This window comes from Oncorhynchus mykiss, chromosome 21 (genome assembly GCF_013265735.2).
Source record: "Oncorhynchus mykiss isolate Arlee chromosome 21, USDA_OmykA_1.1, whole genome shotgun sequence".
NCBI classification, from domain to species: domain Eukaryota; kingdom Metazoa; phylum Chordata; class Actinopteri; order Salmoniformes; family Salmonidae; genus Oncorhynchus; species Oncorhynchus mykiss.
This window is the reverse complement of record NC_048585.1, coordinates 30,808,020-30,824,187: the sequence shown is the minus strand read 5'-3', so window position 1 is coordinate 30,824,187 and position 16,168 is coordinate 30,808,020. Positions and strand designations below refer to the sequence as shown.

Genomic DNA, 16,168 nt, shown 5'->3' with positions numbered 1-16,168 from the left:
CGTTTGATGGTTTTGCCAATGTAAGTTGAGCACCTCCTTTGACATTGCAAACTTTGTAAGAGGATGTGTTGGTAATGAGCTGCACTGTGAAGAGGTTAGTGTGCATTTTCCAGTAACTTGATGGCAGCTTGTTGCTGTGAATTTGTCATTTCTTAACTGAAAACCATTTGTCAGTAAGTTATTGTAAGATTCACAATAACTAACTGGCAAAACATTGTCAGTAACCTACAGGCAACTTGCTGCCACTAGCATTACATGCTAGTAACCTATTGTGTCTTCACTGAATCTTCTGTTGACAACATCACTTGCTGATTGGCAGCATACTGTAACTGCAGCCTGTCAGAGTATTGCAGGCGTGGCTTTCAACTAGCTCTTTTTGGTCTCCCATGAGAAGGAATGTCGTCTCAGTTAATGTGGTCTGTTGTGTTCTGTTCATAAACACTAAGCTTGTGCGCTGTTGGCTATCCAGTCTTATTAAATGCTAACATAAGTGCACGTGATGTCAAAGAGCCATACAATATTTAAATCTTAGCTAGTCACCATGTCACTGTAATACTCACTTTCCTACCAGACCGTCAGGTCAGTGAGTGTGACAGATTAGCTACAGTAAGTTACTGTGAATCTTACAATAACCCACTTACAGCTAGTTGACAGTAAATTATTGAAAATGAAACTTTCTATGAACTAGCTGCCATTATGCTACTGGAAAGGCACAGTAACCTCTTAACAGTGCAACCCTTGACTGTCAGCTGTTCTTACAAAGACTGCAGCACTGACAATGTCAAAAGAGGGGCTCAACCATCATCAACATAACGACAAACCACGATAAACTTGTTAAACTGGTACAACATTTCCACTGACGGTTGGCACAAATACAACAAATGGCCCAAATATGCTAATGAGCTCCTGCCAGCACATTGCATCACCTACATTTAAAACTGCAGTAATGATTGAATATATTGGGTACATAAAAAAAAAAAAACATTTTACTAGATTATCTGCACATGTACTCTAAAAGGTACCGACCAGTACCATGTATACCTCTGAAGGTACCTTAAGTGTACCTTTGACCTTTTGTAAACCAGGGAACAACATTGTACTGTAACCGTATTCTTTTTTTTTTTTTGTGTGTAGATATATGTTCTAGATAACAAATAAGTTACAAAGCACTGCTGACCAAAAGTGTGCAAGTTCAAGCCCAAGAGCATTTATGCACACTTAATGTTGTGTCCCTGAGCTATGCTACTTATTTTGTTGGTGTTGTCAGATAATCGCACAATTGTTGACTTGATTCTGTGCAACGTTTTTCAGTGCAGAAATGTATTCTTGCTAATACATCAGTGGTCGATTTCTGTCATGGCCACGGACCAGGAAATTCAGGTTGCTGGTATCCCTCTTACGGAAATCACACATGATTTCATGTGTGAAATATCAGGTGAAAGCCTGTTTTTGGAACACTTCACATGACATTTCACATGTTAAAACGTGTTTTTGGAACATCATGTGCAAGTGAAATTTCACATTTGAAACAATTTGCAAACGTATTTTTGGAACATCACATGAGATCATGTTTTCAGATGTGTTTGCATGTTGTCATGTGTAGTTCCATGTTATCACATATTGCTTTACATATTGTCACATTATCACATTAACTTCACATAAAGATCACATGTGATCTCGTGAAATTCATGTGGTTTTTCCATAAGGGTGAGGACCATATTAGGATGTTTGTAAGATGTTCTCAAGACATTCGTTTTACCAGTATTCAGGAAATCACATTGGTCTCAAACCATCCCAAACAATTTATAATTAAAGTAATGAAAAGTTATGGTGGTTTTAAAGTAAGTGGTTTTCTGTTCAGCTAAAAGGTGTGATATTTCTGCTGTGCCACAAAGTCTGTAGTATTCCCTTATACTGTATATTCATTACCTATATATTCATTACTTATATATTAATTCTGCACTTAGCAAAAGAGTGCCATGTGCACTGTTATTTTAGTTATCAGTTAATCAGAGTATTTTCACATCATTGATTGACGTATTTCAGACATTTGAGGGTTTTCTGTATAGATATCTAATGTTGGTGGGGCATATTATTCTATTACTCCTATTACTCCTGAATCACTATGATAAATATAATCGTTTTTCTTGAGTGTATTTTTGAACAAAGCTGAGATTTACTTTTAAGTCCCAAAGTGTAGGAATACAGGGTGAAATCAGATATTGACACAGACATGGTGGAGTAGCAGGAAGATCGGAATGCTGTTCAAATCCCAGGTAAGGACACAATAATAATTACTGTATAAATAAACATATACAATGTAATCATGTGTGTCAAATATCTAAGTTGAATACACTACGGTAAAAGCGCTGTGTGTATCATAACACATTTTTGTTTTCACGTGTACTGTTCCAAAAACACGATGTCAAGTAAAATTTCTTATGCGACATCGTTATTTTCTACATTGGAAATCATGTGGTTTTTCTGTAAGGGATTGCATTGTGCAGGCAATAGTATGTGTTATGTTGTACTGTAGTATTCTATGTGTGGTTAATAAATACATTTATTTCAATAACGTGTTGCTTTGTCTAATAATAATAATTGATTGGATTTATATAACGCTTTTTCCAGATGCTCAAAACGCTTTACGTTATGAGTTATGAGCCAGAACTGGAGGGAGAGAAGCAAGCTAGATTTGAATTCACGACCTCAGGGAAATGAGACGAAAGCTTTAGCACTACTGGAGCCACAGTATTGTACATTATGTAATAATAATATATGCCAACTGGCAGACGCTTTTATCCAATGGGTATGTCTTGTACATTTTTTCAGCCTCAAGACTTTTCATTAAAACTTTTCAGATTTTTCATTAAAATCAAACCAGACACTGAATCAAAAGCAAACATCTCTTTATTGTTTCTAGCTTCATGCAAACAGTGACCGTGATAACATTACATTTCCATAGTAATTTGCATGTACACTGATAACAAGAACAACAACAAAACAATCCTCCGTCATCGTCTGGCGTCTCAGTCCTGAAGACTTCATCCTGCCAGGTCTCATTATCTTCTGACCGCCTTGGCCTTGCCTCTGCCTTTGGCACTGTGAAACCACACAGCGTAGACAGACCAGTCAAACACCTCTGTCACTCTATCTGACCAGTAGGTGGCGCTATTATATTGGTATACTTGGGAACAATACACGTAGGTATACTAAGAGCTGAAAGAGATAAGCTCCTCAAGCGATTATTATACTAATGTGAGTGAATACATATGACCAACAAAATATTTTAAATATCGAGTACATGTATATTCAAAGGTTCTACCAGGAACATCTTCAACAAATCGATCCTAAACATTTTCAGCACCAGAGAGGAAGAGTAGTTTTGAAAGAATGAGTTAGAGATAGTTAGCGATTGATGTATGGAAGAGGGGGAGTGTGGGATGGAGGAGGGGTTGGGAATGAAAACAGAGACAGTTCTGTGAGAGTTGGCATGCATATCACAGGATGAAAGGGAAGACAGAACTTTCACACACAGGACCGAGGGTTAGTGAAGGACGAGGATGAATGAATGACATGGCGATCGTGTCCTATCTTCAGCGGTCTTACCGTGATGTTCTCTTAGGGCCAAATCCTAACTCTCATTTTCTCTTAGTTTCCCATTGACATCAATGCATGACTAAGTGAACATTTGACTGAATTGGAAGTTAGAATTTCACCCGTAATGCACCATTTAAATGTATAATTTATTATAGGCTATCAATCTATCATTCCTCAAGCCTGACAGATGAGTTAGAAAGCTATAGCCAGCCAATACCTGTATGTAAAATTCAACTTACCATCAGAAAATAGTGGACAGGAGTCAACCCATTTTTCCAGAGGTCATTTTTTGGAGGCATTACAGTATGTAATGTATGAACTGCAATACATATGACTTAACTAAGTTTGTTAGCCTACAAAGACTATAATCTACTGCCAGTTTTGATGATGACACAATGTTCTGGGGCCAATAGTAGGCTGTTGATTAGGATCACGATCTTCCCAGACTATTTGGGTCTATTCTAGATGAATGGAGAGGGATGGATGGAATGGAAGGAGCCACTCTAAAGACTGGTCAAATTAGGATGCAGCACTACGATCCTAATGTTTTCTCCCAGGTTGGATCATATGCTCCGAGCTAGTTCTCTTCAAGCAGGATCATGTGACTTTAAAAGGCCTTGGGGTTAAGACAGTGAACAGTGAATGGATGAGGGACAATGGGTGTATCTCAATAGTCTAAACTAGCTCCTTCTCCTTGTCTCCGTTCCTTCGTCTGCACTGATGAAAAAAAGCAGGAAAGGTTGCTTTCACATACCCCTGTGTCTTCAGATCAATACCGATTAATGGGAGGAGACGAAGAGAGGAAGCCACTTTAGACTTTTGAGACACACTCCATTGAATGTTCCCAACTGCAAATGTCTTGATAGTATTCCAAAACATGATTTAATGTTTTATTTTAATGAGTAGCATTAATTATCATTTGTTGGTTGGTTTAGGCCCCCCAGGCTCTTTTAAATAGAGAAGAAACTGACCAGTGTGGCTCTGGGTACTTACCTCTGGTGGTCCTGGACACGGGCCAGAAGCTGATTGATCTGTGAAGGGACACACAGTGGAGGCTGCCTAAGCACTGAGACAACACACTGACTGAAATCTGTAGGGAAACCTGGGATCCTGCCGTTTGGAGCCACGGCCTGGCTGCACCGCCACCTGTCTGAGTGTGTGGAGTGTGTGGTTCACCTTTGGTTGAAAACATTCACCTGTGGTCCACCACCTGACCTGACCCGGTCGCCCGGTTGAGCTTCCCTGAGCCCCGAGTGTAAAATAAAAAACGCTCACTCTGACAACAACGACTGACAGCGGACTACACAACAGTGAGGTTGACGCCCCCACAGCCCATTACTCACAACTTCTGCTGCTCATTGATTCGGGTCTGGAGAACATTCATCTGGAAGCAAGTCAGAGTTTTAGACAGCTGCGCCCCTCGTAGGGTGTCCTCTTGGGCAGTAGGATTAACACCACCAGTTTCAGAATAGGGGATGTGGCATGTTATGCATGTATATGTTTAAACGGCTTTGTATGTCATGAGTGTAAGTTACTCTCTGTGAAATAGACTGCATTCACAGCATGTAAAGGGACACACGTAATGCTTTGGAATAGAGCGCAGGCGGCTGGTGGCCCCTTAATTGGGGAGGACGGGCACATAGGAATGGAATAAATGGAATGGTATCAAACACGTGGTTTCCATGTGTTTGATACCATTCATTTTACATGAACATTTTAGTCACTTAGCAGACCCTCTTATCCAGAGAGACGTAGACAGTCAGTGCATTCATTTTGAGATAGGTGAGACAACCCGATCACAGTTGAAGTAAGTACAGTTTTCCTCAATTCACTCCCGTCATTTATTATGAGCCGTCCTCCCCTCACCAGCCCCTTGTGGTATGCAGTCATTGGAAGACAGAGGAGATGATATGGAGGTCAGGACACATGAAAAAGACCCAGACCCATTTGAAGTAAAACATCACAGTCTTGTAATCATCACCGTATTATACTGTCATGTCATAGGCACGACCTGTGATCTTGTTTTTACCCTGTGGATCACCATGCACAGAACAGCCACGGGTATTGTCACCATAGCTTGGACCGGAGTGAGAACACCTACGTCGTATTTCTGCTTCTTCAGCCTCTCGCTGAGGTCGAACTTCTCCGCCTCCAGCTCCATCATCCACTGCCACAGCTCATTGGCCTTCTCCCTGCAGGGCGACAACCAATGGGACGCCAGCGTTCAGTCAGCGCATGAGGTTCTACTTTTGGTCTCTCCTTCACAGCAGACTTTCTAAGCAACTATGTGTATTCATCTGCATTTCATGTTTTCTTCGATGTATAAACCTGTGCAATAGATACTTTCAACAATGAAATAGAGCTTTCAGTGTGTGTCTGAAATGATACCCTATTCCCTTAAAAGTGCATAACTTTTGACCAGAGCCCGGGTGCATTTGGGACTCAGTCAAAGACCTGTGAGTATTTCGGGGTAATTAAATATATCATACTTGAGTTTGTCCTCGTTGAGATGGTCGATGATCAGAGCCTTCCTTCTGTCAGCCAGAATCTTCTTCTTCTTTTCTCTCTCAGTCTGCTTCTTGGCTCCCTTCTTGCCCTCTTGCTGTGGATGGACATCACCGCAGCACAGCGAGAGGGCATGCACGTGTCAAGATAACCACGAGGGGGCAGCAACTCTGATGCAAATGTTGTAATCATGAGAGAGAGCGAGTGCGTGTGGAGCTAGCGCTAACCTTCTGTTGGATGCCACCGTACGTGTGAGTCATGGTAGTGAGAGCCTTCTTCTTCTTAGCGTCATCATCGTGCTTCCTACGCTGTTCATCTTGCTCCCTCCTCTCTTTCTCTTCCTGCGTCGGGGAGTGAGCAACAGAAGGTTAAAGAAGAGGAGAAAACAACTTGGGCCGCAGTTGGCCTTGATATCACAATGGAAACATTACACAATGAGAGACTCACGGCTAGACGGGCCTGCCTCTCTTTCTCTTGCTCAGCACGAATCCTCTGCTGCTCTGCCCTCTCGGTACGACGCTTCTCCTGCACACACACACACACACACACGCACGCACACACACACACACACACACGCACACAGTTACAGTCCGTGACAGATAAGGTATCCAACCTGATTCATCTGTGTACCTCAAGACTATGTTGGCACACTGAGCCCAGGCTTAAGCTATGGGAGCCAACCAGAATGTTCACCAACACCGACTCTCTTCTCTGTATACATCAATGATGTCGCTCTTGCTGCTGGTAATTCTCTAATCCACCTCTATGCAGACGACACCATTCTGTATACATCTGGCCCTTCTTTGGACACCGTGTTAACAACCCTCCAGGCGAGCTTCAATGCCATACAACTCTCCTTCCGTGGCCTCCAATACAAGTAAAACTAAATGCATGCTCTTCAACCGATCGCTACCAGCACCTGCCCGCCTGTCCAACATCACTACTCTGGACGGCTCTGACTTAGAATACGTGGACAACTACAAATACCTAGGTGTCTGGTTAGACTGTAAACTCTCCTTCCAGACCCACATCAAACATCTCCAATCCAAAGCTAAATCTAGAATTGGCTTCCTATTTCGCAACAAAGCATCCTTCACTCATGCTGCCAAACATACCCTTGTAAAACTGACCATCCTACCGATCCTCGACTTCGGCGACGTCATTTACAAAATAGCCTCCAACACTCTACTCAACAAATTGGATGCAGTCTATCACAGTGCCATCTGTTTTGTCACCAAAGCCCCATATACTACCCACCATTGCGACCTGTACGCTCTCGTTGGCTGGCCCTCGCTTCATACTCGTCGCCAAACCCACTGGCTCCAAGTCAGTCCCCCCTTATCTAAGCTCGCTGGTCACCATAGCATCACCCACCTGTAGCACGCACTCCAGTAGGTATATCTCTCTGGTCACCCCCAAAACCAATTCTTTCTTTGGCCGCCTCTCCTTCCAGTTCTCTACTGCCAATGACTGGAACGAACTACAAAAATCTCTGAAACCGGAAACACTTATCTCCTTCACTAGCTTTAAGCACCAGCTGTCAGAGCAGCTCACAGATTACTGCACCTGTACATAGCCCACCTATAATTTAGCCCAAACAACTACCTCTTTCCCTACTGTATTTATTTATTTTGCTCCTTTGCACCCCATTATTTTTATTTCTACTTTGCACATTCTTCCACTGCAAATCTACCATTCCAGTGTTTTACTTGCTATATTGTATTTACTTTGCCACCATGGCCTTTTTTTGCCTTTACCTCCCTTATCTCACCTCATTTGCTCACATCGTATATAGACTTGTTTCTACTGTATTATTGACTATGTTTGTTTTGCTCCATGTGTAACTCTGTGTCGTTGTATGTGTCAAACTGCTTTACTTTATCTTGGCCAGGTCGCAATTGTAAATGAGAACTTGTTCTCAACTTGCCTACCTGGTTAAATAAAGGTGAAATAAAAAAGAATATATATATATTTTTTTAAACATGCCCATGTAGTGTTCCAGCAGTGTGTGCTTGAGCTCCAGCAGTGCTACAGTAGAGGACTTACGATCCTGTTGACGAGACTGATGAGCTCATCTTCATCTTTCTTCCTCTGGACAAAGTGAGACTCAATCAGAGAGGTCAGCTCAGCCATGTCCTTCTCTTGACGCTTCCTATGCAGGTCCTGTAAAACAAACACACACGCGCACGCACGCACGCACGCACACACACACACACACACACACACACACACACACACACACACACACACACACACACACACACACACACACACACACACACACACACACACACACACACACAGAGAGAGAGTGAATAGTGTGTTGGGCACTCTTATTGCTATATTCAGGTAATCTAGCTGGTAGGATTGCATCACTCACGTCAAAATCGACTTTACCATCTCCCTCTGGTAGCTTTGGAGGGGCAACATTTGGCATAAAACTTCTGAAAAACATCAGAGATGATTCCATCAAATACTCTCCGTTTAATGACTTTGATTCAGAGACACGGAAAAACCACAAGAGAAAGTTGTTGGCCGAAGTAGAATCCAAACACTTACTTTGGTTTGGCTTTGGAATCTGTAAGTCACAACAGAAAAGGCTATTATATTTATTTCAAAGTAGAAATAAGAAGTGATCAAATTCAATATAGATTTTTTTTTATAAATCTGATTAGTAAAAATCAAAATGTTTTTAAATATCTCTTAACCAAATTGAGAAAAATCCAAAGGTTTGAAGTGTTTTTTAAAACAGAAATGGCTTTGGAAATGTTTCAACAGTTGTGAATTGTGCCTTCAGTATGGTCTGTTGTTTATAGCAAAAATAATAAAATAATACATACTTATTTTAGACTGAGACACATGACTCTAAGAGTGATTTTCTGAAATTCTATACAAAATACACACAGAGAACTTGACAACTACACCTTAAACTGGGTACAGAGAACAAGAATAGACCTAGAACTAGTTACAGAGAACAAGAATGGATCTAGAACTATAAGTTACAAAGAACTAGACAACACTCACCTTGAGTCTCTCCACTGGCTGTTGGTGAAAAACATACAGAAAAAGAAGGGATGATTACACACAGAGCTTTCAACACAAGACTCATACATGTACAGTACACTATAGTAACACATTGGATTATTACTGCAGGATATTTCAGTGATAGGCCTTATCTATTGAAACCTACTGTATGAAAGTGTGTATTACGCAACCAAAACCAATGCATTATCACATAGTGATGGCTCAATGTTCTGACAGGCAGCGTCAATGGTATGGAACACAACGTATTAGATACTAAGGAATACAAATGAACATTCACAGCAGACCGTCACAGTCTATAGTTATGGGAGTACACTTCATGCATTCTGTACAAGACAAAAACAACGTATAACAGGTACCTTCTTCTGCAAGCGTTTCTATGTGAGGGACATGAGAACGATTTGTTTAGTAGTCGATAGACTGAAATGTGGATCAGTGAAGTGTGAGAATATGACTTTGTAAAGCGCATGCTGTTAAAGGTCTATTGATATTGAATCAGTACACATTAGTCAGTAATGGGGGTTAATCATTATGATACGTTTGTTAGCTGGGTATGCTAAAGTGGCACAAATGGTACCAGTGAAAGGTGTGCTATATAAGCAATAAGGCCTGAGGGGGTGTGGTATATGGCCAATATACCACGGCTAAGGACTGTTCTTATGCACAACGCAGCGCGGAGTGCCTGGACACAGGCCTTAGCCGTGGTATATTGGCAATATACCACAAACACCCGAGGTGCTTTATTGCTATTATAAACTGGTTCCCAACGTATTTAGAGCAGTATTAAAAAAAAACATGTTTTGTCATACACATGGTATACATCTGATATACCATGGCTGTCAGCCAATCATCATTCAGTGCTCGAACCACCCAGTTTATAATAAAGCTTATAACATACATGCATCTGGGATATCAAATGCAGCTCAAACTAAGTAAATTCGAAGCCAAGAAAAGCTTTACTTTCTACTACTGCGGGGGGCGGCAGATAGGAAAGCATGAAGCGAATAATAGAATATGAGATGATGCACTGTATGTATCTGTAAGATGAAGCCCCCCAAAAGCTTTACCTTCTACAACAGGTGGGGGCTCGGTTGCAAGGACACATGAATGAATCAATAAAGCAGGAAGCAAATAATTATGAAAATTAATGTGCAAAAAAATGTTGTTGCGACTTTGACAGCACCTATGGGCCAGATTAGCTGCAAGCTGTTGTCGTGCCTAGTTAAAACATTAAGTTACTACTGCAGATAGAAGGTATAAACCATGCAGGGGAAAACGTTGTAATGTCGAGGTAAAAGATCAAAATTACCTTCTACTGCAGTGGGCTCTTTTGTAAGGATAAGATAATGAGGAGTGGATCAGTTGAGTGTAAAAAATATGAGGTAAAGAAAAATAATACATTTTATAATTGATATAATAAGAAAAATAACTCAGTCAGTGTTGTGAAAATAAGTATGTACTGTATGTTGCATTAATACAATGCCGATTGCTCATGTGTCTTCGATTACTTCACTGGCATTAAGGAATGCGTACTATTAGCACAAATGCACATCTATACTAGAAACTAAAGACCATGGTAAAGCAAAAACAGGTCTTTACCTTCTACGTCTGGCTCTGGCTCTGGTTCTGGCTCTATGGTGAAGATACAATGTTAGTATGCGAGGAAAGCTTGAAGCAAAGAAGACAGAACCAAAACAAACATGTTCCACGACATAACGCCAAACTACTGTTGGTAAAATAATAACACCGGTATACTTTTACTCTGAACACTTAAGTCTAATATTGATACTGTAGCTAGGGTACATCTTAATATGCAGCAATGACATTTAATGTTAAAAGCAAGAAAGCATTACCTGGTTCTACGTATGGTGTGGGGTCTACGGTAACGGTAGCGAAGGATTAGTAAGTGGATCAATTGTTATTATTCGCTAATAATAATAATGTGCAAAAACAAGAAGCATATCAAGCCATGACACGGTTTACCTACAACTGCAGGGGCAGGTTCTGTGGTAAAGTCATATCGTTGATTAGTGAATTTGCAACGAGTGAAGCAAATCACTTAAAAAGGGATAGTTCAGCTATTTTACACATTTAGACCTACAGTAGATACATCGCTTAACTATCACTTTGATAAGGATGATTACTTTTTTTGGTACTAAGCCAATAATAATAATAATAATAGCCAAGATACAAATGTACCTTCTACAGGTTCTGGGGCAGGTTCTGTTATGGCTAAAAGCATGTGATTGTTTAGTGTCAGCCACTGTTATGCTAAGGCAGAGTCAATAAGGCAGAGAGAAATACAGTCTTTGATCTGATTATGAAGCAAATATTATTTTGCAGCTCCGTGAGGAGAGATATTATGTACGTTATACATTACAGAATATCTGCGGGACAATTGCTTTCAACTTCATTGACTACAAAAACACTGTGCTCATACCACATCTTTTATTTGTTGTACAGTATATAACTTGTATGTGGGGTACATTACATGTATATTAGCATGCAGAATCTGTACATATGAAGCATTGAAAAGCATTACCTTCCTCTGCAGGAGCAGCATCTATTGTAAGGACATCAGACATATGAATAAGGCTTAAAGCGCATTGTTTTGTTCATAATTAATACAGCCAAAATCATTAATGCAGCATTAACTGTACTGTATGCCATCTGAAATTAAGGTACCAGTCAGTGACTAGAGGCAAAATTTTACAGTGCATTCTATGAAACTAGTATGTATGACATAGGAATATAGAGTATTTCAACACTGAAGAAAACGGAATCTCTAGCTGTACAATATGCATATATTGATAATACTATTATATTTATGGATCTGTATACATGCAGTTCACAGCACATGGGACGCTTTACCTTCCTCTGCCGGGACTTCAACCTCGACTGATGAGTGAACAGAAGATTAATTAGTGGTTCCATACAAGGCAATGAGTTGGTAGAAGCCCTAACCACTGACCTAGGGTCAGATATTGTTTTAGGATAATAATGATTATGGTTCAGAATTGGTGTATGGTGATCTGATCCTAGACCTGTAGTCAGGGCCACTTCTACGATAAGATCAAGGCAAACTGTTTATTACACCATCAAACTGGTATGAAACAAATGTTCATACATAATGATCAGATTGGATCAAATTGTTTGAATCGGATTCAGTATCAGTATCATTTCCATACAGTACATACAAACATTTCATGCAACCATTGTCAGAACATTGAAAACCATTCTAGAGTGAACAACACATTCTGTTTATGGAATGGAGAGTGCATGGTGTAACATGTGTTAAGCTATTGGATGGAATATGGAGTAGGACACATGAAAAGGGTATAAGTCTCATACACATTGGATATCCATGTAAGCATATACCACAAAGACAGAAGGGTAGGAAACCAGTATACAAATGATATGCACGTTCCAAAATGTTTATCTTGAGAGACAAATGTAGACATAGCATTTGAAATTTCACATAAAAAATATCTAGTTTAACGTATATTTTGATCAGGTACACGAATCATGCTTTAAAAAAAAAAAAAAAAAACATTTTTGTTACAGTTATTTTTGCTACAGTATATCTATCATGCACTCAATCCAACAACGTCTAAGTAATGTACGAAGCCATACAAAGCTTTTACCTTCCTCTGTGGGGGTTTCTGCGACTGCGCAGACACAGGTTAAGTCAGCTCAGCAATATATTTGCAATATAGCTAATATAGTCAATCTTAGCGATATATGTGCAATTGTGTGTACAAAACATTAGGAACACCATCCTAATGTCGAGTTGCACCCCCTTTTGCTCTCAGAACAGCCTCAATTCGTTAGGGCATGGACTCTACAAGGTGTCGAAAGCATTCCACAGGGATGCTGGCCCATGTCAACTCTAATGCTTCCCACAGTTGTGTTAAGTTGGCTGGATGTCATTTGGGTGGTGGACCATTTTTGATACACATGGGAAATTGTTGAGCATGAAAAACCCAGCAGCATTGCAGTTCTTGACACACACAAACCGATGCGCCTGACACTTATAGGCACTTAAATCTTTTGCCTTGCTCATTCACCCACTGAATGGCACACACACAATATATGTCTCAATTGTCCCAAGGCTTAAAAATCCTTCTTTAACCTGTCTCCTTCCCTTCATCTTCACTGATTGAAGAGGATTTAATAAGGGATCATAGGTTTCACCTAGATTCACCTGGTCAGCCTATGACATGGAAAGAGCAGGTGTTCCTAATGTTTTGTACACTCAGCTTAAAGTGGGCTTGAAGCATATTTCGTTTAGCCAAAAAGTAATAATCAATTCTCAAAGTCTTACTGTACCTTCCTCCCTGAAAAGAAAAGAAACAGAAAAACATGAGACATTTTGTTGGAAGACATTGTTTTGAAAAAAAATGTACTAAATATTCTGTAGTGTAGGCTGTAGTTTCTGAGACGACAAAGATAAATATGCCGTACTTACTCATTTTCTTCATCTGCCATGTTTAGATTGGATTACCTGGACGAGGAGAAGGAATATAGTGGTGAAATGACTGGGGCACGGATGGATGGCAAAAATACTGGATAAAGATTGAAACCTTTGAATCTTTCCTCCCCACACAAAGCTGTGTCTAAAATGGCACCCTTCTCCTGATATAGTGCACTACTTTTAACCAGGGCTGTAAGTGCACTAGATAAGGAATAGGGAACATTCTAAATGCACTCAGGCCTAGTGACGTTTTCATCTGCGGCACATAGAGACACACAGCACAGTAATATCTGATGTGTTTGAGTTGAGTGTCTGTATGTGGTGTTATTTCACCACTGGGACTGGCTGCCCTGAGGCCCTCAGCTCTAAACAGCTCCAAGACTAATCCTCAGCCATTTCCTCTTGGCATGGAGGGCCTCTCCTCTCTGCTCTATGGGCAGGATAACACACTAACCATTACACTGGGACTGGGACAGCAACGGACACTTTGAGGGCCACATTTAAGCATTCTTTGCACCAGGCACTAAAAGGCACTGTTTACTTTCCAATACTTTATTTATAGATTTCCAGTTTAAGACAAACAGATAACAGTGAATTAAACTTTATTTTATTTTTTACAACCACTGCCCTGCCATCCCAATCGTATATCAGTGTATTATAAATGAGTTTACACTCTTCTAGAAATAGCAGGTGAACACTTTGCACAGGTGCTAAGGAATGGCACATATCTCCCAAATATGTACGGGCATTTATTAAACTCCAACGTTTTATTTCAAGCTGATGGCCTTGTCATACCAGATACGGTGCATTTTATGGACAACCTGAAGGTTATCATTACTTTACAGACAGGAACAGATTCATGAGGTTATATAGTTCTATATTTAACTAACAAATGTAAGAATGCTATCGTGTGGATGAATCATTTGAGATGACAACTTTCCGTTGAAAGATAAATCGTCAGATCATAAAACTAGAGTCACTCCGCTGATATACAGAGGGGTTATTTTTAACAATAATAAACCACAGTTCATCAGCAGGTGTTAGGTGCTATTCCAGACAATGAAGTTGGCTGAGCTTATTGAGCGCCTACATGCTTGTGTACACACACACACACACACACACACACACACACACACACACACACACACACACACACAGTAAATCAATTAATAACATGCCAGTCAAGGCCAGCTATTTTGGACAACGGGTTGGCCAACCCTCTAGAGCTGTACATACAGCACCCATCAACTCCACAGCTTTTAGCAACATGCGTTACATTCCAAAAATGATCCCATTATGAAACTATCTATCAGAGGAGATGGGAGTCAATCTTAACATTGACCATTTTTGCCATGAAGGTAAAACTGAAGCAAACCTAGAGGGCTGGATTAGAAAACCATTACTCCTCACCTCACCCATCCTTCCTTCCCTATGCCCATCCTCTGACCTTACGTGCCAGTTCATGACAAGTGAAGTGTATTTGGGACACACACCTATGCATAACATACATTTGGACGGAAGTAACTAGCCTAGAGTGAATTTCTTCAACACCAGACTTCAACTCAGTTGAGGACATAGTGTCCCAGTCCGACCTCCAAATAGCTACAACAGAGAACTCCAGCTAAGAGAGATGTGAAGTAGAATATAGACCATCTGTTTAAAGAGCTGTGTCTGAAAACGTATTAACTGAAATCCACCGAGAATTCACAGGCAATGAGACTTGTTTCCCTGTGGAATTAAATGTGTTTTGCTTTAATGTGTGCGGTCAGCATTGGGCCCTGGCTTGAGTGCTGGAATAAAATGGTTTGACAGTGGCAGGAATGTTGCGGGTGCCGCTTTCAGCATTAACCAGCATTAAGTCAAAGCCCAAAGCATGCTAACACCCAGTTCCCCCTACAGAAGACTAGCTTAGTGCCCACTGACTGTCTGTCTCGGTCCAGTCTGAGCCATGAGAAGCAAATCAAACAGAATCCATAAACTTTTCTCTCTGGCATTGCCTGAAATGTATTAGTTCAGCATTTCTTAATGCAACAAAAATATGATATGGCCCTTCTTGCACAGAAAACATTTATTCCACGTGCCCAGATTGACATGGGTTACAAAACAGCAGTCTAGCCCCAGAGCAGGCATTCATTCACACATGCATCCCAGCAAAGTGTCATTGTTACAGTCAAGTCAGGGGTCACAGTCAACAGCCTTACCTCCAAACCCCACAGGAAAGAGAAATGGACCTGTCTTATTCTTTCAGATCCAGAAACAGACAACTTCAATGAGACTCTAATGCTCACATAATGCAGCCCTGCCACCCATGTGACCACCTCTTATATCTGATTGGTTAGGGCAGTGAAGTCTATTGTTAGAGATAAAGGAAGCCTGATATATATCTCAACCATTAAAGCAGGAACAAGGTCTTAACAGTGGCTCATCTAATCGGGCTATAGTCATGTCATGTCATACTCACACAGACTGTTAACATTCATTTGGTTCTGAGTTCCAAGATAGGTAGAGGTAAAGCTGTCTAAGCAGTCAATGACATAGTGAGTTCAG

At 40.6% G+C, this 16,168-nt stretch overlaps 1 protein-coding gene across 12 annotated transcripts; it reads right to left on the bottom strand.

Moving 5' to 3' along the window:
• Positions 1-2,892: 2,892 nt before the first annotated feature.
• LOC110500220 (troponin T, cardiac muscle) lies at positions 2,893-16,027 on the bottom strand. Of its 12 annotated transcripts, none has more exons than XM_021577447.2 (19): positions 15,823-15,950; positions 13,616-13,651; positions 13,477-13,484; positions 12,792-12,815; positions 12,019-12,045; positions 11,690-11,710; positions 10,747-10,779; positions 10,457-10,474; positions 9,507-9,524; positions 9,130-9,147; positions 8,665-8,683; positions 8,486-8,549; positions 8,152-8,268; positions 6,553-6,630; positions 6,333-6,446; positions 6,090-6,202; positions 5,702-5,792; positions 4,944-4,984; positions 2,893-3,102 (listed from the first exon to the last, which is right to left on the bottom strand). In XM_021577447.2, exons 2-19 carry the CDS (start codon positions 13,633-13,635, stop codon positions 3,063-3,065), a joined length of 864 nt encoding a protein of 287 aa, XP_021433122.1. In that variant the 5' UTR covers positions 13,636-13,651; positions 15,823-15,950; the 3' UTR covers positions 2,893-3,062. The 12 variants fall into 12 exon arrangements, with proteins under 12 accessions (XP_021433122.1, XP_021433123.1, XP_021433127.1 ...); XM_021577448.2 differs by lacking the exon at positions 4,944-4,984 and adding an exon at positions 4,594-4,631; XM_021577452.2 differs by lacking the exons at positions 4,944-4,984; positions 12,792-12,815 and adding an exon at positions 4,594-4,631 and having other exon boundaries at positions 15,823-15,949.
• Positions 16,028-16,168: the final 141 nt, after the last annotated feature.